Here is a 27,276-nt window from a genome sequence, read left to right on the forward strand (position 1 = left end):
CCTTCCCCTTCCCCTTCCCCTTCCCCTTCCCCTTCCCCTTCCCCTTCCCCTTCCCCTTCCCCTTCCCCTTCCCCTTCCCCTTCCCCTTCCCCTTCCCCTTCCCCTTCCCCTTCCCCTTCCCTTCTTCTCTCTTCTCTTCTTCCTGTAGGACCAAAAGGTCAGACATAAATATTTCTGTGATTTTTTTCCCCTGTTCTTTTCAAAGGTTCTGCTTTAAGAAGATTTAAGATGGTTTTTCTTCCAGGATAATCTGATAACTGGAATGGTCTAAGGACACAGTGGCTGGACTTTGGGATTGGTGTACGAAGGGATCAGGTCATCATCAGATGGATGTTAGGATGTTAGGGCTTGGCAGATGAAGGGTTAAGACACCTGTGCACTTTCACCTCAGCATCCCAAAGCATCTTTGAGTCACAGGACACAAACCCCAGATGGATGAAGTGACCACAAAAATTCTTGGAGCACACACAATGTATGAGTGTGATGGAACAAGAAATCAGGAAAAGGGATGGAAAATTTGAAATTAACAACCCGTGTCTCAAACACTAACATCCTCTATTTGGGGCTGCAGACCTGTGCTACCACACAGCATAAAACAACCTGGAAATTCCTTCCATAAATGCCACGCAGACCCACCTACAGTGATTTGAGAGAGCTTGTTCACTCTGTAGTGGGTAGAGAAGCTCTGTGGATTAAGTTTTTCTTTACAAACAAGTACCTGGATGTTGCCCAGGCTGCCCAGAGAAGCTGTGGCTGCCCCTGGATCCCTGGAAGAGTCCAAGGCCAGCTTGGATGGGGTTTGGAGCAGCCTGGGCCAGTGGAAGATGATCACTTCCAATCCAAACCATTCCATGATTCTATGATTCCACCATATATTCTACCTATATTCGATATTCTATATTCTATATTCGATATTCTATATTCTATATATATCCTATATTCTATGATTCTACCATGTATTTTCCCCCACAGGAGAGCCAAAACTTCACAAAAATGAGTAGTTGTGAGCCTCTCACGCCCCTCCTCACCACCCTGCCCCACTCAGAGACACCCCACAGGCCCCTGCAGTGTGTGCTCCTTTCTCCCTGACATCCATCCCTGGTGCCACCTCTGTGCTCGGCGTGCTGTGTGCCTCTCTAGGCTGCAAACTGGATTCATTTGCTTTCTAGAATGTAGTATGGCAGACTGCAGCACTGCATCCCACCAGGCCACATGGTGCTGGGATGCTCAGCACAGTAACTGGTAAAAATAAATAAGTGCAATGATGCCAAAAGTCACAGCACCTCAGAAGGTTTGGGGTTGAAAAGGACCTTAAAGATCATCTGGTGCCAATCCCCCACCCTCTCATCGTTGCCAGCTTTGGTGGCTCTCAGGCCATTTAACCCATTTAAAACAGCTTTTCCTTGCCAAAGCTTTAGAGGAGCAGAATCTCTAGAACTCAGAGAGCTGCCAAAGTGATGTGAGCCAGAAATAATGTCAAATTCCCATTTAAAAAGCCTCTGTAACAGAGATGCTGCGTGGACACCACTGCCACTTGGTTTGCTACCTGTCCTCTGGCCACTGCAGTGAGCTGCGGAATTCCCACAGAATTCCTGTGCCAGAGCCAAATGCCTCCTTCAAGCACTCAGCTTCTTTCAACATCTCCAGGGTCCTTCACCCTCTCCCCGTGCCACAAAGAGATCAGGAGCTGCTCAAATTAAATTCATTTATTAATGGAATGGTTTTAGTAGCCCAAAATTGATTTGGATGAGAGGAATGCTTGTCCTTCAGGGCTGCCAGAAAAAAAGTAAATATTGTCTACAGACATTACACAGCTTTCTTTTAACCAAAATTAAATACGGTCCGGAGCAAAGCAAGCGATCTGTAGAACTGTATTGTTATGCTGCTGTTACAAACTATTTACATTGGATAAAAAACAGGTGTCTCAAAGCCAGCTGCAACCTTAGTTGATTACTTGTTGTGATCCTGTGTGTGTCCTGCCCTCACCTCCCCTTTTTGCTATCAGACACTAATCAGGCATTAGCAAGGTTAAAAAAAAACACAGTGAGTGATCCTAAAACAATCACAAATCAAAGCTCTGAGCAGCAGAGACAGAGAGCGAGTTCTCTTCCCACCACCCAGCACTGCTCTGTCACCCTCCTTCCAGATTTAAGAAGGAGTTTAACCCCTCCCTGAAGCTCTTCCCACATCCAACCATCTGCCTCTTCAATCAACTTACTTTCAGCGCCAGGAATCCCCACACAGGTGATCCCTGGAATGAGAATATACATTTTTAAAGGTACACATTTCAAAGGAGCACCTTTTCCTCTGGCAGTGCTGCGTGCTGTCCCTGCATGTTCACAGTAAAACCACGTCAAATAAATATTTGAGGGAATCAGCACAGTGCATCCAGTTTCACTTTCCAAACGGAAAGTGGCGTGTCTGCTTTCAGGGGTGGCACAAGGCAGAGGTTTAACACGAACCCAATTTTGTTAAGTCATGGTCAGGAACAAAGAAATCCTGCCTAATTACAAAATATTTGATTAACAACTCAGCCAAAGGGGTAGATTCACTGTACACCAAGGCTATTTGCTGAAATAGGGCTGAAAATGAAATAATCCTGAAAAGGGCTTCACTTCTGGTTTCACAGCAGACATACAGCACAGAGGGTATGAGTTTTTTTCAGTTTGCAGAAAAAAGGATTATTCAGAACAGTCTGTCCATCCAATCAAACGTTACTCTGCTGTAACAACATTGTTCTCAGTTCCCTCTCTCTTTGGTCCTCCTGCCTGTATTTCTCCTCCAGCTTTTGCTTTTCAGAGTCCATACTGTAAAAAGTGGAATCTGTGCTTCTCCTGATCTTCTCAAACTGGCTGAAATCCGCCACGTACTTTCCGTTTGGGGAGAGGGAAACCACAGGCACGAACTCGTAGCCCCAGTGGATCTCCTCGGGGATGTAGGAAGTCCTGCTCTGGCAGACAGCACTGGTGGACTCCACCGTGGCATTCAGGAGCACCACCAGCTCAAAGTCCTTCTCCTTGAGGTTCTGAGGTGTGAGGTCTCTCAGAGGGCTGCTCTCATCCAAAATGTGGTAGAAGGTTAAAGGCAAAATGAGAAACGGGCTCTCCGAGGAGGAGTCAACGTTGAACTTGACGCTGGCCTGGTTCAGCAGAATCCTCTCTCCTTCTTTGGTTTCGTAGGTCTGGAGAAGCTTCCCGGAGAGCTGGCACTGTATCAGGAGGCTCTTCCTCATGTTTGCCACCCTGATCACCAGGCAGAGCTCCCCGTTGTGCTTGGTGATGACAGCACAGTGGCTGAATTTGATCGTCTCTGCCCTTTTCTTCGGCCTGGCGATCTTGGCCAGGAAGGTGCCCGTGATGAAGATCTCGATCAGGGTGGTGATGACCAGCTGGGCCACCAGCAAGAAGATGGCGTGGGGACACTCCTCGGTGATGAAACGAAACCCATAGCCAATGGTTGTCTGGGACTCCAGGGAGAAGAGGAAGGCCCCAGTCAGGGAATCCACGTTCTTGACGCACGGCTCCCGCTTCGGGGAGAACTTGTTCATCTCCAGGTCGCCGTGCAGGAAAGCGATGGCGTAGTAGATCACCCCGAAGAGGAACCAGGTCATGACGAAAGTGGCAGCAAACAGGGTGAGTTTGTACCTCCACTTCATGTCGATGACCGTGGTCCACAGGTCCTGCAGGTAGAGCAGGTAGATGCCATCCACCTTGTCTATCCTGACGTTGCTGTGGCCGCTCTTGGACATCACGCGGGGTTTGTGTGCACTGACCAGGGGCACACGGGACATGTTGATCTTGGTGGGCTCCATCCTCACTGCCTCAGACCTGAGGAGAGAAGAAAAAGAAAGCTGTTACTCAACAAAGCCAGAGCCAACTTCGAGGAGAACGTGAAAATGTTGATGGAGAGAAGCACAAACATAATCTAAACACAGCAGTAGTGAATATAAAACAGCTGGAATATAAAGTTACCACCGTACAGTATCTGACATTACAAATAATTTGATTTTTTTTTTTCCAGGGGGAAAAAAAAAAATCATTGTTTGAATCTGGTGCCTGCCAAGCACAGAGAAGTAGGTTTCTTTTATGATAGCCTGCAAAAGAAATTTGTCAGAGCTGAAATTTTATATCAGTACTTTATTTCTGTAAAAGGCATTAAATATATTTTTTTTTCCTTACGTTTCTCTAGAGAAGAGGCTCTTTTTGATTAGTGAGCAGGTTTTCTTTAATGCCCTGAAGAGAGACATCTGATCAGAATTAGAGTCGCTGGGTTCAGGACGCAGATCCAGCTCACCACCTCTGTCCCTTCCTGCGACAGAGGCAGAATGAGCCAGACCAGCTTTCACTGGGAACAATTAACTTCCACAAGTGATTTACTCAGTCGGATCTGGCTCTTTTGTGACGGACCTACAGCTAACCTAGAGGGAAACAAAGCAGACCTGAGCACATCAAAGGCGAGGTCTGGAATATTTTACACCTGGGTGCAACACTCTGAAGCTGCCTGCACTGGACAGCACTCCCACATTTTAAGCTGCCTGAGGTAAAAAAAAGAGAAAAAAAAAATTAAAAAAGGAAGCAATTCACAAAGTCAGCATTTTAAACGTGGGCCCTGACCTGTGCAACCCCAGCAATGATTGGAGGACCCGACTCCTGGATTTATTTACTGGGCATCAATCCGGATGGAGAGGGAGAATTCGGGCATCCAGGGCTGGGCAGAGCCCCCGGGGTGAGGCAGAGCCCTGCCCGTGCCAGCTGGAAAAGGCAGGGAACGGGATCCAGCTCTCAGGACCAGACAGAGATTACGTAGAGCAAGGACAGTGCATGTTATAGTCGTTCCCAACAACAAAACTTCCTGCTGACAAAAGCAACAAAGAAAAAAAACATCCCATGCATCCTTTGTGCTTTGGCAGGTCTCACAAAAAAGGCATTGTTTTGTCCCATTGTTTTCCTCAAAAAGAGCCTCCAAGTCAGTGATTAGTTTTCACCAACTGCTGGAAAAAAAAAAAAAAAAAAAAAAAAAAGAAAAAGAAAAAAAAAAATGTCTTCCTTACAGCTACTTAAAAGAATTTTGCAGGAAGTACAAGATATATTTGGGGGACACACATGTGCCAGCCCAGGACATCAGCATAATTGCTCTCTGAAGTACCTTTCCTGTTATGTCAATTAAGGAGAATTTTTGTTTGTGACTGTACTCAACACACTCTTGCAGGTTTTCTGGGAAAGGGTAATTAAACTTAGCCCCATTAACAATATTCCAGTCTTGGTTTAATCACCAACATTTCTCTTCCACAGCTATGAACCATGGCCACAGATACATATTTATGAAAGCAAAGGAGTGCACCCATGATCCCAGTAGGAGATTCCTTATGTGACAGTCAAATCAACACACAGAGCGCAGCACGTCCGGATAATAAACAGGAAAAAACCTTCAAGTGATCTGGAAAAGAACAACGGGAGGAAATGTGGGGGCTGGGAGGGGTAGGGCTGGGAAGGACTGGACATACAACTGCCCCTCAGGACAACCCAAACCCCAGCACCACTGACAGGGGGAGGTAAAAATGTGCAGCCTCTAATGGGAAACCTTTCAGGTAAGTGCATGTTCCTTAAGGAAGAGGCTCCATTCCCCACACCGAGCCTCTCCCTGGAAGGGACATGGATTTAAAACATGCCCAAAAGTCTGTTCTGAACTCAGCACACCTCTCTTTCTCAAGCACACCTCCCCTCAGCCTTTACTTGCACACCTCAGTCTCCCTGGCACAAAATGCTGTGCCAGGTGACAGCTGGGATCTCTGCTCCAGTGTTGGTGGCACGTCCCCATCCCACCCTCTTGCTCAGCCTACCTGGACCCCTGCTCCTGGGAGCCATTCCCAGGGCTGACAGCTCCTCCTCCCCTGGAGGTCACAGGGATGGGGACAGCCAAGGCTCCACCTTTCCTCCTTGGAGCTGCAGCTGGTGGGTTTGGGCTGCAGGGGCAGGGACAGGGGTATCTGAAGGTCAGGATCAACTGTGCAAGGTCAGGGATGGCCCAAGGACACTCAGCTCTCCACACTCCCCATGGCTCTGCCATGCCCAGGAGATCCCGGATCCTGCACCAGAGGTTGGCCTATGTGCGTGGGATGCAGTGGGAATAACAACAGTTATAGAATCATGGAACGGGTTGGGTTGGAATGGAACTTAAAACCATCCAGTGCCACCCCTGCCATAGGCAGGGACACCTTCCACTGTCCCAGGCTGCTCCAAGCCCCAGTGTCCAACCTGGCCTTGGGCACTGCCAGGGATCCAGGGGCAGCCACAGCAAATCTGGGAATTCTATTTCTATTAATTCTTCCTCCCAGGGAAGGAAAAGATTCATCCTTCCCAAGGGCCTGGTAAGAGCCCTTGCCCTCTCTCTGCTCTGCCCTGGTTGTTCCCTGTCCAAGAGCCCCAAATGAAAAGAATCCTGAACCTGCAGCCTCCCACATCTCCAGACCTGCTGAAGGACAGCACCACAGGTATGACACCAAAATGCCATGGCAGAAGAATTCCCCCTCAAAGGAAGGAGGAAGGAAGTTCCAAGGCACAGTCTCTTCCCTGGGTTGCACCAACAGAGAGAGGGACAGCTGTAAAATTTGCCATTTCAGGTTTTAAGCTGAGAAGTGAAGATTTGTTTCAGCGCTGGACGAGTCTGGCACGCTCCAGACTGCTCCAGCTCACAGCCAGGGTTGTTTCTCACTGTCCATCTCCCCATGTGTGATGTTGATCCCCACATGTGGCAGAGTGGGGGATTTTGGAGTCTGCCACAGGTGAAAGAGGCTTTTTCAGAGCTCCCTCATCATCTTTTGTGTCCTCCCTTGATTTGTGACAAAGTTATTCAGCTTTACAGCCACTTCCTGAAATGGAGCCCAGCCAATTTCTGGTGCTTTTTTCGGTGGCAGGGTATTTTTTTTTTTTTTTTTTTTCTCTCACATCAGTCTTTCCTGCGTGATCCTGAATTCCTCTAGTACTCTTTTCCTCCCCAGGGAAAATCCTCTTGGTTTCCTTTCCCTGCAGAAATACTTCCCTTCCCTGCCACGCTGACATGGGAAGAGAGGATCTGTCAGGCTGTCTCTGCTCCCCTCCCTTATCACTGGCAGCAATCACTTGTGGGAAGAAACTCTGATGAAACCATCACTAGTAAAAAGAATAAAAAAAAGGATTCAGATGAAGATTCTCTCCTGCTCCCACTTCCCCACCGCTTCCTGAGTGAGGTGACCCCGATAATATCCCAAAATAAATCATTTATAGGTGTCTGTATGTGTAAAAAACCAAATTATAGCACCTGCGTCGCTATTTCCCATCTTAGAGAGGCACCTCACACTCTTTGCCCTGACAATCAACCCCAGCACCTCAGCCAAAATACTTTGGTTTGTTTGGTTGATGCTCACTCTGAATCACAAAGCACATCTACCACAGTAAGTTAATAAGAGCAAACAAGCTTGAATAATAAGAGCAATACACATTTTTAAATTAAAAGAACTCCTTCAGTCTGTTCCCTCACTGATTTTACGCCGATAAATAACTTTTTATTGCCGTCAATCAAAGTGGAGCTGCAAATAAAACTGAGCTGAAAGTCGAGTTAAGGAAACGTACTTCAAGAGGGAAGAAAATGGAATTGTCTCAGGCTTGTCCAGCATTCCAATGCCCTCTGCATTACCTCCTTTCCTCACCAGCCCTTCTGGAGCAGCCCAAAGGGAGACTCCCCCTCAGAGCATATGGAAGTTGAGCGCAGACAAAGCCAATAAAACACACACACCAACCCACCAAGCACGAATACCTTGCCATTATTAAGGTAATTCCAGCAGCCAGGGCTCTGAGCAGCACATTGCCACTGCTTCCAGGGAGCACATTACCAGGGAGCCAGCTCGCACACACGCAAAAATGTTCCTCCTGCATGGAGCCAGCTTTGCTTGTGCAAGATCTCTCTTGGCAGGCACGAGTGATTAAAAGCACACAGGAGCATGAGTTGTTCTAAGGGCCTCAGCTGTTTTCCCTTCTTTTCTTTTTTTTTTTTTTGGTTTTGTTTTGTTTTGTTTTTTTTTCTCCCCAGTCAGATATGGCTTTGCCACTGGAGCAAATCCTCACGCATGCTTCGCTGCCACTCTGATATGGGGGCAGAACTTGAGCTGTTTTTTCAACCAGCAAATTAAAAAAAAAATAATAATAATAATAAAAAAAAACCATTAGCAGGCTTGGCACTGAAAAAAAAAAAAAATGAAAAGTCCAGGGTGAGGAAAGAAAACATTGAGGAGGGCTGCATAATCTTCAGATCTTTCCTGGGTCTGATGTGGTTCAGTAGGTTACAAAAGTGCCTCCTGAATTCTCAGTGCTCTGCGTAGCATGAACATCCTGCTCCCTCTGGGCTGTGCACCAGGTTGGGCTGTGCAGCTGTCAGTCAGCAAAATCCTCCTCAGTGCCTGAGTTATGGAATTCAAGAGGAGCAGGAGAGGAGGGAGGGAAGGAAGGAGAGGCTGACAAAGGGTGCTTTGCCACAGCTCACAGCTGGACATGCCGCCCTGGGCTCCAAAAAGGGCCCTTCAGTGCTAGGATCCACTAGACAGTGGTGACACACAGGCTTGAAAAGCTAAACTCACACATTTTGGGCTTTTATCACAAAAAGACTGAGGCAAGAGAACTGTAAATACACCCTCAAGTCAAAATCAGCTCCCAAAGTTGTGCCTTCAGCTCCACCTTGGAGCCACCCATCAGCACAGGGGAGCCCTGGGGGTGGTCACTCTCTCCGATCTGGGTTCCAGGAGCAGGTGAAAGCAGGAGCACATTCTGGGCCAGCACTGGGAGGGCTGAGGGGTGCAGAGACGGGTTTTACATCACTCAGAGCAGGGCCAGGGCAACAACCATTCACAGAGAAATGGTAAGGATGCAAAAACCCAAATCCAGTGTCTCCTAGGCTGCTGCCTGCTGGGCATGGAAGATGAATTAAAGCTGTAGAAGTCTGTGTGTTGTTTCTGAGGGAGATTTGTCCAGGAATGTTGTTTTTCCCCAGGACAGGGTGCAAGGCTTTGCAGTAATTATAGATTTACACTGAGGAGCCTTTGGAAAAACACTGATGTGAAAAAATAGGAGAACAAGCAAGAAGGCAGGATGGAGGCAAAAGATGACTCAAAGCTTATTGAGATTCATGGAGAAGCTCCCAGTGATTCCCAAGTCTCTGGATCAGGCCTCCAAGGGGAGAAAAAAAACATCCTGCAAGGGTGTGAGCAGCTAACACACTGCAGGGGAGCATCCACAATTCCAAAATCCTGCCCTCCAGCCTCCGCCCTGGGCTCTTGGGGACGAGCAGGGGGCTTGGCCATGCACATCCTTCAAGTGCACCAAAGTGTTCCTTCAGGAAGAAATTAATATAATATATTAATGTCATAATATTAATATGTTAACATATTAATAATCAGGAAACTGTCCTTTTTGTGCTCAGCAATATGGTTTATGCACAGCTGGGGAAAAAAAAAAAAAAAAAAAAAGAGAAAGGTTCCCCAGAAACCTGTCCTGCCTTTTTTATTTTTTTTTTATGAATGGCTTTTCTTCAGCAGGGCAGTACAAAACGCTTTTAGAATGCTTCCCTGGCTGGCACACTGTTGCTCCAAAGTATTTTCAAACACTGGGAGAGCAGTTAAGCACTCAGAACCTGCCCGTGCTGTGATGCTCTTCCCACCCACAAACCCTTTCCTCATTCTTGCTGTGCAAACCGTCCCCTGGCTCTTTCTACACAGACAAGTCTGAACAGACTCCTGGGATCTTGCCCTCTCCGTTTCTGGGAAGTTGGGTGCCAGAGCTGCTCTGCAAGGCTGAAAGGGACATTTATTGTTGCATTTCGCTCATCGAGCTCATAGCCTGCACTTCCACTTCCAGTTACATCTCAGCTGCTGTGGGAACATCAAATATCTCAGCACAAAGAGGGAACCAAGCTGAGACAGAACAGGGGTGATGTCTTATCCCAGTCAAGCTTAGCAGCCAATATAAAGCCAGGACTAAACATTCAGAGAGCTTAATGCCAACTGCTGTCCTGTTCTGCAAGTCCCTGCCAGAATTTCATCCCCTTCCAGGATGACCCTGGGGACTTCCAGCAGCTAAATCCTGTCATTCTTCCACCCGGGAGATATTTCTATTTACCACAGGGGTGTCACTCATTGTCTTGCTTTCCCTCATTTTGTTTTGTATCCTGTTCCTCTCCTCTCCTCTCCTCTCCTCTCCTCTCCTCTCCTCTCCTCTCCTCTCCTCTCCTCTCCTCTCCTCTCCTCTCCTCTCCTCTCCTCTCCTCTCCTCTCCTCTCCTCTCCTCTCCTCTCCTCTCCTCTCCTCTCCTCTCCTCTCCTCTCCTCTCCTCTCCTCTCCATCAAAGCATCCAAACCAAGAGTCCTTACCCCACCCCCAGAGAAGTGTGCAGCTGACTGCACAATGCTTTATGTCCAGCAGAAATCTCCCTGTGGGTTCACACCACCCATCCCTGACCTCTCCATCCCATCAGAGAACCAGGGAATCACAGAAGGGTTTGGGTTGGAAGGGACCTCGAAGGTCATGTCATTCCAACCCCCCTGCCACAGGCAGCAACAACTCTGTTCTCAGTGGTTCCAAGCTTTCCAAAGCTTCATTTAGTGCATTTAGTCCCCTCTCCATCTTCCCAGTTCCTTATCAGTCAGAAATGTGGGAACAGAGCCTCAGACTCAAGGAGAAGTCCCACCTTCACCTCCAAGGATCAGATTTTGGGAAGTTTGAGGGTTTGAGGAGCCTTGCAATGCAGGAGGGAGGTGGAGAAGGAGAGCGAGGGGATATGTTGGGAGAAGACTGAACACAAGCCAAGGAATGCCTCATTTTTTTTGGCTCTTCCTGCTCAGACACAAGATCAATTAATCCATGTGGTGTTTTTGTGGCATGCCTGAACGCAGAGCTCCTGGGCACCCAGCAGGCTGAGGGTCAGGGATGAAGACACCTGGACACATTCCAGCACGAAACAGGAGCTGGGCAGGGATTTTCTGCAAAATAGCTTTTCACTTAGTCAACCCAGGCCTACCTAAGTCCTTCCTAAGTACTTAATTCCCTTTTTTGGGGAACGGGCCCTTGGCCAGCCAGCTGCTCTGGCTGCTGGGAGAGTGTTTTCACACAGCTCCTGCTGCCTTCCCCATCCCTGAGTGGGGACAGGTCACCTCTCCAGAGCACAACTCCCGGGGAAAGCCACCCAGAGAGGCTGATGTTGCCTTTTTTTGTTTGATTCCAGGGCTGGGGCTTGAGGTGGGTGAGTTGTTTGCCCCAAAGGCATGTTTTCCCTTGATTTCTACCTCGCTGGATACTGCCTGGTATAAATCACCTGGCTGAAATCCACCTGCACGAGCTCATGTGCCAAGAGTTTCATGGTTTTGTTCCCAAATGAGGGGTGTCTGTGTTCCCTCTCAGTGTTCAGGTCACAGGGTGGCAGCTTCATTAGGCAAGGAGATAGAAAATAATTAGTCATGAATTAGTCTGAAGCCATTTACTGCTGAGGTGATGCTGTAAAAAGTTCAAGGGGAAGGGAATCCCCTCCCAGGTGAGCAGGAGAAGAAAGGGATTGGACTGGATTTCTGTAAGGGAAACCCTATAGGAGCCTTCCAGATCCTAAAGGAGACTGGAGAGGGACTTTTCACAAGGACAGGGAGTGACAGAACAATGAGGAATGGCCTTAAACTGGAGGAGAGCAGGGATAGATGGGATCTTGGGCAGGAATTGTTCCCTGGGAGTGTGGGAACAGGCTGGGATGGAATTCCCAGAGAAGCTGTGGCTGCCCCTGGATCCCTGTGTGTGCCCAAGGCCAGGTTGGACACTGGGGCTTGGAGCAGCCTGGGACAGTGGGAGGTGTCCCTGTTGGAACCTTTATTTCGCTTCCCATCTTCTTTCATCTTTTGGGGGCTGAAACAAATCCTCAGGGATGCGACAGCAGCCGCCAAGACAGAGGTGAAAATTCTTGGCTGATTTGTACCGAGAGTAAAGGGGAATCTGCCTGACTGAGGAAAAATGTGAAAGAATTTTAAAAAAAAGAAAGAGAGTAGGGTTAGATGAGATATTGAGTAGGGTTAGATGAGATAGGGTTAGATGAGGAATTGTTCCCTGGCAGGGTGGAGAGGCCCTGGCACAGGGTGCCCAGATTTGCTGTGGCTGCCCCTGGATCCCTGGCAGTGTCCAAGGCCAGGTTGGACATTGGGGCTTGGAGCAGCCTGGGACGGTGGAAGGTGTCCCTACCCATGGCAGGGGTTGCAATGAGATGGTTTTAAGGTCCTTTCCAACCCAAGCCATTCCATGATTCCATCACAAGCTTGCTGGGACTGTCACTCCCTGCTCACTATAGGTTGGCTGTGTCCTTGCTTTCCCTTCTTTCAAAGCAGATAAAGGACAGCACCTTGTTTTTAACCTACTCACCCATCACTTCATCACTTTGGACAACAGTAATAATAATAATAATAATAATAATAATAATAATAATAATAATAAAGTCAAACTCAGAGAAAGTGATTTGCCAGTCTGCAGCTGGTTTGAAATTTGCTGCATCTGTTCCAGAGCCGAAGAGGGGTTAGCGGAACAGAAAACTGCTCTGCTCTCTTTTCTTGTTTGTTTGCCTTTTCCCTCCAAATTCATTTCTTGGCCTAATAAAAATCTGGTTTTGTTTAAAAACAAGCCAGCAAACAAACCCCAAAACAGACACTTCCTCTGGATTTTTAATTTCAGTTGTCAGCAGGTGGTTGAAAATGAAGAGGAGCGTGCCAAGTCATGGCAGGGAGGAAAGCTGGCGTTTTGCTGGTCGTTCAAAAATTGGGATAAAACAGCTGCAGGTTGCCTTTCCCAGGGCTGCTGCTTCTCCCTGACTCTCAGCTGGGCCCGGAAAGACATTTATCAGGCAGCAATGGGACATTTCAGACCAGTTAGAGCAGACAATTTACAATTTTTATATATATATATTTTTTTTTCATGACAAGACCCCTGGCTCCCCAATCCCAGCATCAGACACCAGGTTCCAGCACCAGCAGAGCATCATCTCCTACCTGTACCCCAACCCTACAAGGGCAGGAACACATCCTGGGGCTCAGCAGCTCTCTTTTTGATTACAATTCCTTGTGCCAGTTCCTTGCACTGTGTCCCAGTCAAGTTGGGGTTTGTTTTTAATTAGTCACTGCACACACCAGGGCTCTCTCAGAGCTGGGTGGAGGTGTGGCCATGGGGGTGAGGCTCCCTCAAGGCTGCTGGGGAAGAGTGTTTTTGCTCTGCTTTCTCCCCTTATAAATCACATTTCCAGTAAATCACAGCTCTCCTTTAGCCCATGCCACGAGCTCACAAAGAACTGCTTGAATACCCCAAGAAAACCCCACAAATATTGTGGACACACACTCTGCAGAGATAAACCTGCTCATGGTTTTTCAGCTCTGTGCAGCCACTAAATCTCAACACTGAAAAGTCAGGCTATGAAAAGGAGTTTTTCCACCCAAAAAATATTAAAGTTCCTGCGCCTTTTAAATATCTAAAAACCTCAATAGTACTGAAAGTAATGGTAGAGTGCAAAAGGCCGTGAAGCTGGTAAGGGAAGAAAAAATCATTTTATTTAAAGGTCTATATATTGGTAACATTTTTTTTCATCTGTTCCTAATGTGGACAAAATCAAATCTAACTGGGGAAACAGCACAACTTGACCCAGCAGGAAGGTGGACGCTGTTACTGGAGTAAAGTTTTTTTCCTATAAAAGAATCCCTGGATCCTTTTAACCTGGTTGTTGTAGCTGATTTGTGCTGCTTCATGTAGGCAGAGCAATGATAAATGCAGAGTAACGCGCTAAATAATCCGAATTTTTGTCATCTCTGCATGGCCAGGACACACCAGTGAATTTGGAGCCACGTTTGCCACCCTACAAAGCACATTTCCAAGAAAGAAGGATGGGTCTGTCAGGGTTTCACCTTAAAACTTGTTGCAAGCTGATTTTCTCAGGAAGTTATTTGGTTATGAAGAATTGCCCTGCCTGTGTGAACAAGTTCACACTGTGGAAAATGTTTTCAAAAAGAGACTCTTCTCTCATGCTGACAAAATGCAGCCTGTGAGACAAAATACCCACTTCCCTCACCCAAACCTAAATTATTTTTGTATTGGATGTCTTTCTCTCCTAGGCAAAGAACAGATGATGCTACTGGCACATATAACTGACTTTTTTTTTTTTTTTTGGATAATTAATTACTTTACAGTGAATTACAGCAATTGTGGGCAATATTCTTTTTGACGGGCACAACATCTTCAAAAATGTTCATTCCCGCCCCGTTGTCTCTGCATTAAGAAAATTTCAAATTACATAAAGCACCAATTTCCCTTGATGGTCCAGATCTGATAAATGGAGAGCAAACTCTGCTTCATCTCAAACAAATGTTTGGATGCTACTTCACCTAAACAAAACTTAAAAATTTTTTAAGTGCTGGAAAGAAAATTCAGTAGTGTCCAATAGATTCAGGATGGGATGTTTCATGGGCATTCATGTGCACTTACATAGAAGTCAGAGGTTTATTCCTACTGTTTAAAATATCATTCCATGGTGTGTGAGCTCAGCTGGTTGGAGTCTGGTGCTAAAAACACCAAGGTTGGGTAGGTCATTCCCTTAAAAATTGGGTTTGATGGTCCTTGTGGGACCCTTCCAACCCAGAAGATTCTGTGATTTTGTGATTCTGTAATTTTGTGATTCCGTGATTCCCAGTTCTCTAAAGCACAAGCAGTTGCAAATCTAAAACATTGATGTGGGACATTTTGCTCTATCCAAAGTCAGTTGTAGACTCATCTTCTTTCACACATGTCCCCCTTTGGGCCATTATTACCCTTTAAAAAGTCTCTAGATCTTGAAATAAAATCATTTCCTCAAACGTCCAGTTTTGGACACATCCACAAGGACCAGGAACCACCACCTGGGGCTGTTCTCTCAGAGCAAAGCCCTTTGCTGAAACACCTCCCAGAAAAAGGTGTGCTGGGGTCACCCTGGAGCTCACACACCCTGTCCCCATCCCTGTCCCCACTCCTGTCCCAACCCTGCTGCCCCTCAGCAGCTGCCAGAGGGGACAGAAGTGGTCATGAGGGTCCTCTAAACCAATAAAATTCTGGGCTGATTTACAAACCAGGGCCTTTCACCTGCTCCCCTGAGGTGGTCAGGCAAGAATTAAATATATCAGTGACACTTCCCCATTGGTGTAGGGTTGCTTATCCTCAGCACTGCCCAAAAATTTTTGTTTCAGGGCAGCTTTCTCTCTTTTTTTTTTTTTTTTTTTAAATCTTTTGTTCCTGACCAATCCATGGATGTGGTTAATTTAAGGTTTTAAAAAGGCTTTTGCTCACACACACACACACACACACACACACCCCCATATATGTTTTCCACTGAAGTCTGTGCTTTTTCCTAGACCCACCCAAATTCCAGTACATAGCTCACTCGTGTGCCAAGCTTCCCTACTCTCCTTGCAATGAGTGGAAAAATGCCCTTTTTTTCCCCACTCCTGCACATTTTAGGGGGAGAACCACTTAGAGGAGAAGGAAGAATTTAGTTATACCTGTGCTTTCAGAGAAGATAGAGGAAAGAACCTCAGAGCTGTCCATGGGAATGGTTTGTTCCTAAGGTTTATGAGGTTCTCAGCCCCAGTGTTTGCTTGGGACTCTGAGCTGGAATTGTGAAGTGCCAAGGAGATTTTAAAATTAAGAAATGTGAAGCAAAAGCAGCTGATGGTTGGTAAAACTCCATTCTGCTCATATGAAGTACTTAACACTCCTGAATGTTCAGGTATTTTAGGTTGGGGGCTGAGAGAAAATCAAGGATAAGTGGTGAGGAACACTGGGGAGTTTCAAGTGGAAATGCCTTCAGCCCCCTTTAACGGGGTATTTTTCGGGCTACCAACAAATTCATGGAATCCCTGTATGAAGGGACCTTAAAGATCATCCAGTTCCAACCCTCTGCCATGGGCAGGGACATCTTCCACCATCCCAGGTTGCTCCAAACCCTGTCCAGCCTGGATTTGAATTTGGAGAAAGGTGGTGGACCAAGCACACAAGCTCCATCCAAAGCCTTTTCCATTTCTCTGGCCTCCATGGGGATTCTCTGATGCCTGGTTCAGGCTGGTCCCCCTTGATTTCCTCTTCTCAGGGAAGGCATTAATAAATCCTCCCTGACTTACAGAGCTCCCTGTTTTCATGGAGCTTGTTGGAACATAATTCCTGAAGCCTCTGTTCACCTGCCAAGCCAAGCTGAAATTAGCCCATGGGTTTAAAGACGTGGGCTGGTTTGTATCCCTTCACTCTTAGGTGATGGAAATTAAAACAGGCCAGCTTAATTATTTATCTTTTCCATCAGCAACACGCTAACATTGTACAGGAGCTGATTGTCACTCATATATCTGCAAAAATTGGAATAAAAATAATGTTTTTTTAAAGAAGATGCAGTTTCCTGAGTTTCTTGACTCAAGGAGGTTACACAGCCCCTCTCTGTTGTGTCCTCCAGATAAACTCCCAAGGAATCAGAGGGAAAAGAATCTTTGTTTTCCTCCTTGCTTTCCCAAATTGCTTGATCCCTGCCAATTTCCATGACACAGACCCCTCAGTCTGCTGCAGAGACTGTGGCTTCGCAAAGGGAGGAAATAGCATGAAAGTACTGGTGCACATCAATGTTTTTTGGATTTTCTCGCCAAACCAGAAATAGCAGAACAAAATTAAAAAAAAAAAAAAAAAAAAAAAAAAAAAAAAAAAAAAAAAAGAAAAGAAAAAGAAAAAAAAGGTTTCAACTTTTCTGGCAAAATCGAAAAAGAAAAACAAACCAACAAAATATAAAAAGGTCAGTCTGGCTGTTTGTTCAAACCAAAACTAGACCTTTCTTTTTGAGGTTTGCACTGAAAAGTGTGTGAGTGTCTCATTTAAATCAGGTGAGGAACAAAACATTCCTTGGAGTGACAGATTGTGACATCTCGCCTCCACAAAGTCAAAATACAATTTTTTTTGCACTTTTCAAAATCGGGTGTTTTCTCATCTAAACCTGCATTTTCAGCCCTTAAGGCTTCTGGTTGAAAAGCCTCAGCCAACTGTGAGGACCACGTGGGTTGGTTTGGTGACAAGTGACACTTGGAGGGACACAGCCTGTCCTGCTTGCTGGGATCTGGGAACACAACCACGATTCCCTCCTCGGTTTTTCTTTTTCTCACAGTTCCTGAGGAACCTCAATAAAAGCAGTGATAATGTCCCCAAACGAGAGAGGAAAAAAACCTCACGCTGCTTTTCAAAGCCCCTGCGTTTCCTTTACCCTCAAAGGAGCCTGCCTTGCCGGTTTATTTACACATCCCTTATCTTTATGGCTGCTCCTTTATGATCCCCCATGTCATCTCCAAGGCTCCTGCAATCTTTTACAGTTGGGAAGGTCCAGCTTTGATCACTGGAGTCATCAGGCTTGAATAGAACATTGTTCCCGCTCCGCCGAGAATTTTTTCCGACTGCGCTCAGGACACCGCAAATGTATTTAAAAAAAAAAAAAAAAACAACCCAACCAAAAAAAACCCTTAGCAGCTCCTCTACCTTGTTTTTCTGTGAGTTTTACAGATGCCGTGGCTTTCAGGAGGCACTTTGATGTTTTCCAAGCTGCCTGATTTATGAGAACAAAAAACACCCAATTATTTTCTGTCGCCTTGCAACGAGGCTCGATGCATCAATGGAAATTCGGTCTAGGCACAAAGAATAACTGGGAAATGAGGAAATCAACTGCATCTCCCACAAGAGATCATTCTTCCAGTGGAAAAACCAACCTTTTTGATCTCTAACCCTCTGCACTTTTCCTGTAATATTTAATAAAGCCTCCATTTTCATTGGAAAACACACACTTGATGGGAAATGTGTAGCTGGTAGACCTTTCTGTGTTGTTTTAGTGCTGTTTAGATTCTATTTTAGTGCTGTTTGAACAGAATTCATATTTTGTAGGTAAGTGCTGAAGATGAGTGGTGGCAAGAAGCAGCTGAGCAGGGCTGTGAATGCCTCAAACTGCAGCAGATTTCGGATGGAGTTTAAGATCCTGGCATTGCTGAGAGTCCAGGGACTGTCACTCCACCAGCCAGGTGGCAGCTGAGTGGCAAAGCAGAAAACTCCTCCATTCACTGTTCTGGTGACACCCTGTCAAACCCAGCCTTTCCCAAAGGAAAAACTCTTTCTGGAAAGCCCTTCCCTTGCTCCACTTGCTGCACAGCTCAGACTTGTGGTCTGCAGGCAGCTTGGTGCCACAGCATCTCCAAAATCCACCCTTTCTTCCAGTCCAGAGTTTCAGTTTATTAATTAACATTTCCCAATGCTCCTCCTGCTCACAGTCCTCCTCATCTGTCCCACTCAAAAAATTCTGGGATAAAAAAAAAATCTTATTTCTTTTCTGCTATTTTGACCATTTTAATTTCTCCTTCATGAATTGAAACACATCTTTCACTTCATTATAACCTTAAAGGTCACAGTCAAACCTTTCCACAGCTGCTGCCCTGACCCCCATAGCACACGTTTTTCCAGGATGGAAACCTGGGATACCTTGAGGGATGGATGTGCCCATCTCCCTGCAGTGCCGGATGACCTGAGACCAGACCCTGAACTTTTAAACAGCTGAAATTGTCTTTTCCTTGCACCTCTATGGCAAGGCCAGAGCTTTTGAAAGCTGCCAAGTTTATTTATTCCATGAAAATCGACTGTCCCAGTGTATGTGAAGGTACCACTCTTCTCCTGGAAGGATGAGAATTACACATGTTAATTACCTGGTACAGGTGTGCATTTAAAGTTGGAATATCCTAAATAAACACAGGTCAGTCTGAGCTGTGCTGCTGAAGCCTTTCAGGTGAAATCCCATGGGAAATGCTGGGCTGTGTGGGATCCCAGGTGAGATTACACACCATGATGTGCCCTTTCCATCACACACATGGTTCAGTTGATGGAAAAAAAGCAGATTATGCACTGAAGATTATGAACAAGTTTCTTATATGAGGACAACCCATCTAGGAATCTAAAATAAGGTGTAGGATATGTGTGCTCTGCTTTAAAGGTTCTTGCCTGTGACATTCCCTGTCACAGGTCAGCTTGGTTTTCCCTGTCAACATGGAAACTGTCCCAACAACCCTCACCAAAATATGGATTCACTGAGCCTGGAGGTTTAAAAGGCTCCCTTATCCCTGATCACAAAATGACAGAATCATCCAAGCTGGAAGAGCCCTCTAGGATCACCCAGTGCCACCCAGCAGCACCAGCATCAGCCAAACCCTGTCCCCAAAGCCACCTCCAGACTCCTCCTGAACACTCCCACACACAGTGACTCCAAACCTCCCTGGGCAGCTCATCCCAAGGCCTGACCACTGTGCCAGGGAAATTTCCTTGCCCAATCTCCACCCTGAGCCTCCCCTGGTGCAATTTGAGGCCATTTCCTCTCCTCCTTTCCCTGCCCCTCCTGGCAGGGACTTGTGCAGAGCCACCAGGTCCCCCCTGAGCCTCCTTTTCTCCAGGCTCAGCCCCTTGCCCAGCTCCCTCAGCCCCTCCTGGGGCTCCAGCCCCTTCCCCAGCTCCCTGCCCTGCCCTGGACACGCTCCAGCCCCTCCAGGTCTCTCCTGCAGGAGCCACAAGTGGACACAGCCCTGGAGCACAGAGGGACAATCCCTGCCCTGCTCCTGCTGGACACACAATTCCTCATCCAGCCCAGGGGCCTCCTGCCCACCTGGACACCCCAGGGCTCGTGTCCAGCCCCCCCCCCCAATATTTTTTTACTAGTACAACTCCAAAATATGAACAACTTGCAACGCTACACCTCTGCCACTGCTCTTCTTTCACAGCTTCCCCTTTTCATGGTGTGATTTCAAAGCCTCCTCTCCTTTCCCCCGTGGTTCACCTGCTGTTTATTTAGCGAGATGGGAGCCAGTGATCAGTTGATATGGAGCAAAAAGCCAAACCTGAATTATTTGGTGGCATGTGCTGCCTCAAGCTGAGTGAAACTGAAGATCAGGAGCAATTTCTATTAGCAGCACCTGGAGTTTTAGGAACTCAGCAAATTCTTGTCCACTGCTTCATTTTGAGGCTGGGGAATGAGGATCTGGTCGTTCTTCCAGCTTTTTTTTTTTTTTTTTTTTCCTGCAGATTTCACTCTAAATATTTCAACTTATGTAGAAAAGTGCTTAAATCAAAGTTTCTTGTGAGAACAGAAGAGTTATTATTGATTTCTAAGACATTTTCAGTCTTTATGTGACATCTTGGGTGCCTAACAAATTTCTTGTATTTCTCTGTATTTCTTGCGATTGTAAAGCAATCACAGGCAAAAGCTTTTCCTTGATGATATAATCATTCGTTATAAGATTTAAAGGAGCACTGGAGCATTTAAAGGCATGCTGTCCTCTCAAACATTTTCACTGTTTATCAACCAAAAATACACCTGCAAAGGCAGAACCCCACACTGAGATACAGTAGGAGGATAAATCACTGGGCTTGCCTCACTGATATGTGTGGTTTTGCATTTCTGCACCAAAAAAACAAAACCAAAAAAACAAAACAAAAAAAACCACCCAAAAAACCACAAACAAACAAACAAAAACACCAATAAAACAAAACCCAAAGACATTTTCTTAAAATAAGATTTTGCGTTCTCAGCCTGAGCCCTTAAAAAAGGACAGAAAGATTTATTACCAATAAGTATTATTTTGGATCATGATCAAGTCACAGCTTTGGACATTTTATTCTGACAAGAAAAGAAGTACATTTTACATTTGTACATTTGTGTCCAAAAACATAGTTAAATTTTATCCATTTTTGTTGCAAAATGATATTTTTAAGGTTCAGTGCCTTTTATTTCTTTTTTTTTGTGATGGTTTGGAGTTTCTTTGGACAATTTTTTAGGATTTTTTGGACTCCAACAACAGAGCAGAATAGGAAAGAACTTCAAGGACCAGGAACCCCAACAGACTCCCTTACAACAATTAATTTTCTGCCTATTCTTAGGGGAGAAGGAATTTTAATCTAAAAACATTAAGCTGGGAACAATCCAGAGATCAACCACCAAGTGCCTCTGATTGTGCCAGTCAACCAAACTCAGTGTGGGGCTAAAATAAAACGTTGCCTCTAAAGTTTTTCAGTTTTTCATCCTATTTTTGTGAGAAAGTTTTGCCATTTGCACAAGGAAATGAATCAGGATTGCAACAACTCCAACACCTCCTCCCAGGTGCTGATGCACTTTTGGCCTTCTCTGAAAATGAAAATCTGTTTTCTTGGGTGAGAGGCTGGAGGGGTTCAGGAAAGGACAGCTGGTATGGAAGTTTCCAGGGTGGGCAGCTTGGAGTGAATCCTGCTCATTGCTGATCAGAAAACGAGGGGAAACTTTGGGGAAATTTCACAGGCAAGCTCAGAAAATCCAAAAAAACATTTGTCTGGTTGCCATTTTCCTTGGGGAATTAAAAATGAAATTAAAATCATTTAACCAAAAAAATTTATTGACTGGTCAAAATGCAAACCTCTATTATATCCTACTTATTCTGGTTATTTTATTTTATTTGTATCTATTTTATGTTTTTGTTAAGCTGTGTAATTCTAGAGACGAAAAGGGGAAATTTTCTTCGTGATATATTTTACCCTTTTCTCTTCATCAGTTCATGGTAAGAATACATCATTTAAAGTCATCTAATTAGGTGCATTGTTATATATATTCCTTCCCTACAGATTATGGTAATATATTGAACAGATAACCACTTTTATCATATATTCTCAGTGTAAAAATGCTGATTTTAGATAAAGAAAAGTTCATGATGTCAAACCAGATTGAACAACCAACAGTGAAACCCCTCAGCTGAAACAATGGAGATGAAATTAATCTGATCAGGTTGTACTACTGTCCCAGTCAATATTTATTTTACTTTACGATTTTTGAATTATGACAAAGAGAAGGTGGTTCTCTGAACACAGACAAATCCAGCTGAGGAGCTCCACGAGAAAAACCAACCAGAAAGTAGCCAAATATGATTTTAAATGGTTTAAATGCTTAAACCAACACTTGTCCCAGCACTTTACTTTCGCCAGAGGCACCAGAAGGTTAGCAAAAGATGAAATTGGCCAAACACCTTTCTCCTCAATGGGTGTAAAGAACCGCAGAGGTGTTATCCCAAAAATCCCTCCTCATGTCCAAGCAATATTTGTCCAGTGAAGGGTGACAACACCTAAAGCTTCAATCCTGTCACATCTTGTTCCCTTCCTGCCTGACCACGACCTCTGCCTTGCTGTGAACCTCAGGGTGTGCTGGCCACACAAAGACAATTGCCCACACTGGTCATACAGGACAATCTCCTGCTCTTAGGAGGAGGCAGAGATTCTCTGGTTTGTGATGAATCCACGAGCATTTCATACCACCCAGCACAGACAGGCAGAGAGCGAGCAGGAGTTTCATTTCATGCACAGCCAGACCTTGGAAGCTGCTTTTTTCTCTGTTGACTCCAGGAACATGCACATGATTTCTCCCAAATTCTTTTCCAAAGTAACACCAAAATATTTACCCTATTACCACCAAGGTTTTTTTCCATATTAACACCAAACTCTATTACTCTATTCCTCTATTCTTTATTCCTTGCCATACTACCACCAAGTTCTTTTCCATATTACCACCAAGTTCTTTACCATATTAACACCAAGTTCTTTCCATATTAACACCAAGTTCTTTACCATGTTAACACCAAGCCCACTACTATATTAAATGCAAGCCCTTTACCATATTAATACCAAGTTCTTTGCCACTTTAACACCAAGTTCTTTACCATATTAACACCAAACTCTTTACCCTATTACCACCAAGTTCTTTACCATGTTAACACCAAGCTGTTTGTCATATTAACACCAAGCCCTTAACTATATTAAATCCAAGCCCTTTACCACATTAACATCAAGTTCCTTACCATATTAACACCAAGTTCTTTACCACTTTAACATCAAGTTCTTCACCATATCAAATCCAAGCCCTTTACCATATTAACACCAAACCCTTTACCATTATTAACACCAAGTTTTTTGCCACTTTAACATCAAGTTCTTTACCATATTAACACCAAGCTGTTTGCTATATTAAATCCAAGCCCTTTACCACATTAACATCAAGTTCTTTACCATATTAATACCAAGTTCTTTACCACTTGAACATCAAGTTCTTCACCATATTAAATCCAAGCCCTTTACCTTATTAACACCAAGTTCTTTGCCACTTTAAAACCAAGTTCTTTACCATATTAACACCAAGACCTTTGCCACATTAAATCCAAGCCCTTTACCACATTATCATCAAGTTCTTTCCCATATTAACACCAAACCCTTTACCATTATTAACATCAAGTTCTTTGCCACTTTAACATCAAGTGCTTTACCATATTAACTCCAAGCCCTTTGCCATATTAACTCCAAGCCCTTTGCCATATTAACAAACACATCCAGCCACACCGAATGCTGAAATGATGCTCAAGCCTGTAATAACTCGCTCAAGTCATTCTCCCCTCCCAAGGGGTTCAGGACAGCTCAGCTTTCAGATATTTGGCATTTAGTAAATTCCTTCCTAGTCAATTGACAAAGTTGATTTTTACCGTCTCATACGATAATCAGTAATTTTTGTAATTTTCATACACATACAAAGTGCCTCTAAAGGTAAAGACTTTTCCCTCCATCAAGCAAACACACCAAAAAGGCATCACCCCAAAACCTGCCTTGTTTTTCCTTGAAGAAAAGTGAATCAAAACTTATTTCAAAATGCTCTGAGGTTCAGCATGTAAAACAGTAACATTTCTGGGTTTTTTTGGTCCTTCCCAGCCTTGGTCTCCACCTGTTCCCAAAGAACACAGCCTGTCTCTGTGGACTGTGTGTCTGAGGAGAGGGAAAGAGGACAGGAGGCAGAAATAATATTCCAGACTGCTTTAATGCAATCTGGATAAATCAATAAAAAACGCAGCTGCAATCAGGGCTGTGGGCTAATGGCTTGTTTGCTTCATTGCCTGAGGAGCCAGGATAAAATAAGAACTATTTGTTTTCATTTGAAATTCTATAAAAAGTAACAGACTGAATTATTGTATGTACGTTGGAAGACTGAAGCCCAAGTCATCCGCTGCTGTTTTTGTCTCCAGGCCATGCCTCATTTACTGGGATGAAATTCCTGGGGAAGTTTTTGGTCTGGTCTACAAACTCTGCTTTATAAACGTGATGCCAGTTTGGAGTGTACAACCAGCAACCGTGTTACACTCCAGGCTTGCTTCCTCCCTCCTGTTAGCTGGTTATTAGGGAGTGCAGAGAGCATTGTGACATTTTACAACCAGGGAAATAAAGAAGACATTTTTTAGCAGCAAATCTTCACCTTCCCCTCCAATTAAAAAAGAAAAAGAAATCACAAGAAAACACAGACTTAGTAGGTAAATACACAGGCACTGTGATCAGAAAGAAATGCCTTTAAATACAATGTAGGAGGGAGCAAGGTTAGTTCAAAAGTGCTGTGGATATTCCTGGTTCACAAAGGAAAGGCAGCTTTGTTCCTCTTCACAACCAGCACCTCACGGAGAGAAAGAGAATTTATCTGCACCTCTCACTGGAGAATGATCCCAATGGGAAAAGAAAAAGAGAGGCAGTGGAAAAGCAGAGGGGAATTTGCACCACGGGCTTCGATTGTGATTATGAGGAAAAAGCCAGACCTGTCGTAAACAAGTCGTGTGAAGACACAGGCAAAAGTTGGAAGGCAATGCCTGAAGTTTTCCAACTCAGACATGTTTGCATTCTTTACACCTTCCACAGAAAACTGACGTTCTCTTTCCTTATACACAAAGGTAACAGGGACAGGATAAAGTTCCAGGCAGGTTTTTCCCACCACGTCAATGAAAACTGATTTCTGCATTGGAAAAAAAGAAAAAAAAAAAAGAGCAAGAGCTGTCTGAAAGTTCTGATTCCAGCACTCTAAACAGCACTCTGGATTTCTACAGGAAAAAATCCCTGGCAGGCAAACAGTGACAAACACAGGTTCAGCATCTGTCCCCCTCCCCAACATATAAAAATCTCAGCCCCATGCATTACAAACTCCACATTCAGTGCTTCACATCAGTGGAAAGACCAAACAGTGACAGCTTTTGCTTAACTGCTGAACTGCCTCTATGTCAAAATCCAGAAAAAGGCACAATTTTATAAACATTTTTTTCTTTCACACACAGTTTCTAAATCCTTAAACTACCAAAATACAGGAAAAAAAAATAGGAAAAGCACCTACTCCTTAGCTTCCAGCTCCACACAGCTCCCAAAGCACTGCTAAGCATGTATGGATTTTTGACAAATACCTCTTACCTGAAAAAGAGCAATGTTCAGATTCCTTACTAGATGTTATCGTCATGACAAGTCAAACAATCTTTTTTTATAGAAGGTTGGGCGGCTTTTCAATAAAGCATGTGTGCATTTAAAAAAAAAAATAATAAAAAAAAAACCAAACAGAAAAAATCCAGCACAAAACAAACCCCCTCGGAGAGTCTCCCTTCCCTCGCTGTCAGTCAAAAAACAAGTTGAAATAAGCCTGAGTTGGAATTACCTGAATAAAGAAACTGAAGAGAGGGAGGGAGGAGAGGGAGGGAGGGAGAAAGAGAGGAAAAAAAAAAAAAAAAAAAAAAAAGAAAAGAGTCCGAGAGGAGACACAGTGATGTCAGCAGTGTGTGTTAAGGAAATCTACAGCTGAGCCCAGCAAACTTTATAACTGCACAGCTCTCAACACCCTGTTACGTGGTGAGCAAATACCTGCTTCAGAGGAAACTGATTTACTTCTGAAGAAGTCAGTTAATCTTTGAAGAAACTTCAGCCAGGCTGATCAAAGTCCCTGAAAGGCCTTATTTCCTAAATAAATAAGGTTATGAGTGGTTGTGTAACGCTAAGAAAAGAGGAAGAAGGATAAAAAGTCAACGTTATTGATTACCCCCTTTCCTGTGGGCAAAAGGGAGCTTGAAACTCATCTGAAATAAATTCAGGTTATGGTTGTCACACACTGAGCTGCAGCAGCTGAAATCCCAGATTTTCCAAAGTGTTTATCCACAACATTCCTTTAATTTGGTGGCTTTTTCTGGGTTTGCCTGGGTGCCTTTCAGCTTTTGTTTCCCAGCTGCAGAGAGCACAGGCAGGGATGATTTGAGCGGCATGAAGGCAGGTACCTCGAAGGGTTTAAAGCCTGTGCACTGCCATTGGTACGACGCTGGAATTTGGTGGGATTCCCTGGGAATGCAAACAGCAGCAGGGGAAGGGAAGCTGCTGCAGCACCAGAAAGGCTCACGCGATGCCCTTGGATATCATCATGCTGTAATTCCTGGGAATTCCAAATCCCAGCGAGCTGCTCCAGGACGGGATAACTCAGCATCACCTGCAGGCACATCCCGCAGTGCCTGGATAACTTCCTCCCCTTTCCCATCCTTGAAACACTGGGATGAGTCCTTCACCGACCAAATTCTTCCCAGGGAACACGGCAGAGCCAGAGCCAAATCCCTGCTAAACGGTGTCTAAATGCCATTAACGGACACTAATAATGCCATGACATGCGACCAGAGGGAAACAGGAGCTGGAATTCTGCTGTCAAGGGCAGCATTCAGGCAGTGCCAGTAGGCAGCAGCTGTTTTGCATTTAAAAGGGCAACACTTAGAGGTGATTTTTTTTTTTTTCCACTTTGCCAGAGACTAAAGAATTTCACACGACTTGGGACTGTTCCCCGAATCCATGAACCTGTTGCACTGGTGTCTCTTTCTCTATATTTACTATGAGGGAGATGGAAACAGCTATAAATATATTTATATTTATATATAAAAATGCTTGTGAAGGTCTTTTTCTGCTTTCAGATGAGCTGTTCTGTTTGCAGAGCTTTGTCATGGGACGAAACACCTATACCAGGAATTCTCTTTCACTATCCAATTAAATTATGTTCAGCTGGGAGTCTACATTATTAAAAAATCCCAGTCGAACGTTTCCCCTTCTTTCTTCTGGGTAAAGTTCGACAAACTGCCCTAATGATGAAAAATGTGCTATTCCCACACGTCCCCCAAACCAGGATTTGTGGCAACATGGTGACCATGAAATCCACTGCAGTGTGAGGGACCTTTGGAGGATCATAATATGAGGATATGTTCTGAAAGATGCACAACAGTTGAGTTTTTAATCTTTTTACTAAGGCTGTGTGGATTCTTATTCCATTCTGGAAAACAGAGCAGCAGAGCAGAGAGCAGAATTGGAGCTGCATGGGCATTTCCCAGCTTTGTGTG

The 27,276-nt window shown here is 44.8% G+C and overlaps 1 protein-coding gene across 4 annotated transcripts; it reads right to left on the bottom strand.

Moving 5' to 3' along the window:
- Positions 1 to 1,686: 1,686 nt before the first annotated feature.
- KCNJ15 (potassium inwardly rectifying channel subfamily J member 15) lies at positions 1,687 to 25,637 on the bottom strand. 4 transcript variants are annotated; one of them, XM_066177547.1, is made up of 2 exons: positions 25,572 to 25,637; positions 1,687 to 3,827 (listed from the first exon to the last, which is right to left on the bottom strand). In XM_066177547.1, the coding sequence occupies exon 2, from the start codon at positions 3,809 to 3,811 to the stop codon at positions 2,708 to 2,710; it is 1,104 nt and encodes a 367-aa protein (XP_066033644.1). In that variant the 5' UTR covers positions 3,812 to 3,827; positions 25,572 to 25,637; the 3' UTR covers positions 1,687 to 2,707. The 4 variants fall into 4 exon arrangements, with proteins under 4 accessions (XP_066033644.1, XP_066033643.1, XP_066033641.1 ...); XM_066177546.1 differs by having other exon boundaries at positions 25,334 to 25,606; XM_066177544.1 differs by lacking the exon at positions 25,572 to 25,637 and adding an exon at positions 7,792 to 8,135.
- Positions 25,638 to 27,276: the final 1,639 nt, after the last annotated feature.

This window comes from Chamaea fasciata, unplaced genomic scaffold (genome assembly GCF_029207755.1).
Source record: "Chamaea fasciata isolate MVZ Bird 193981 ecotype frontalis unplaced genomic scaffold, bChaFas1.0.hap1 SCAF_2, whole genome shotgun sequence".
NCBI lineage: Eukaryota > Metazoa > Chordata > Aves > Passeriformes > Sylviidae > Chamaea > Chamaea fasciata.

Coding starts and splice junctions, on each gene's coding strand:
- KCNJ15 (XM_066177544.1), bottom strand. CDS start 7,910: ATGCAGGAGGAACATTTTTGCGTGTGTGCGAGCTGGCTCCCTGGTAAT. Junction 3,828..7,791: donor ATTACCTTAATAATGGCAAG/GTATTCGTGCTT, acceptor TTCTCTCCTCAG/GTCTGAGGCAGTGAGGATGG.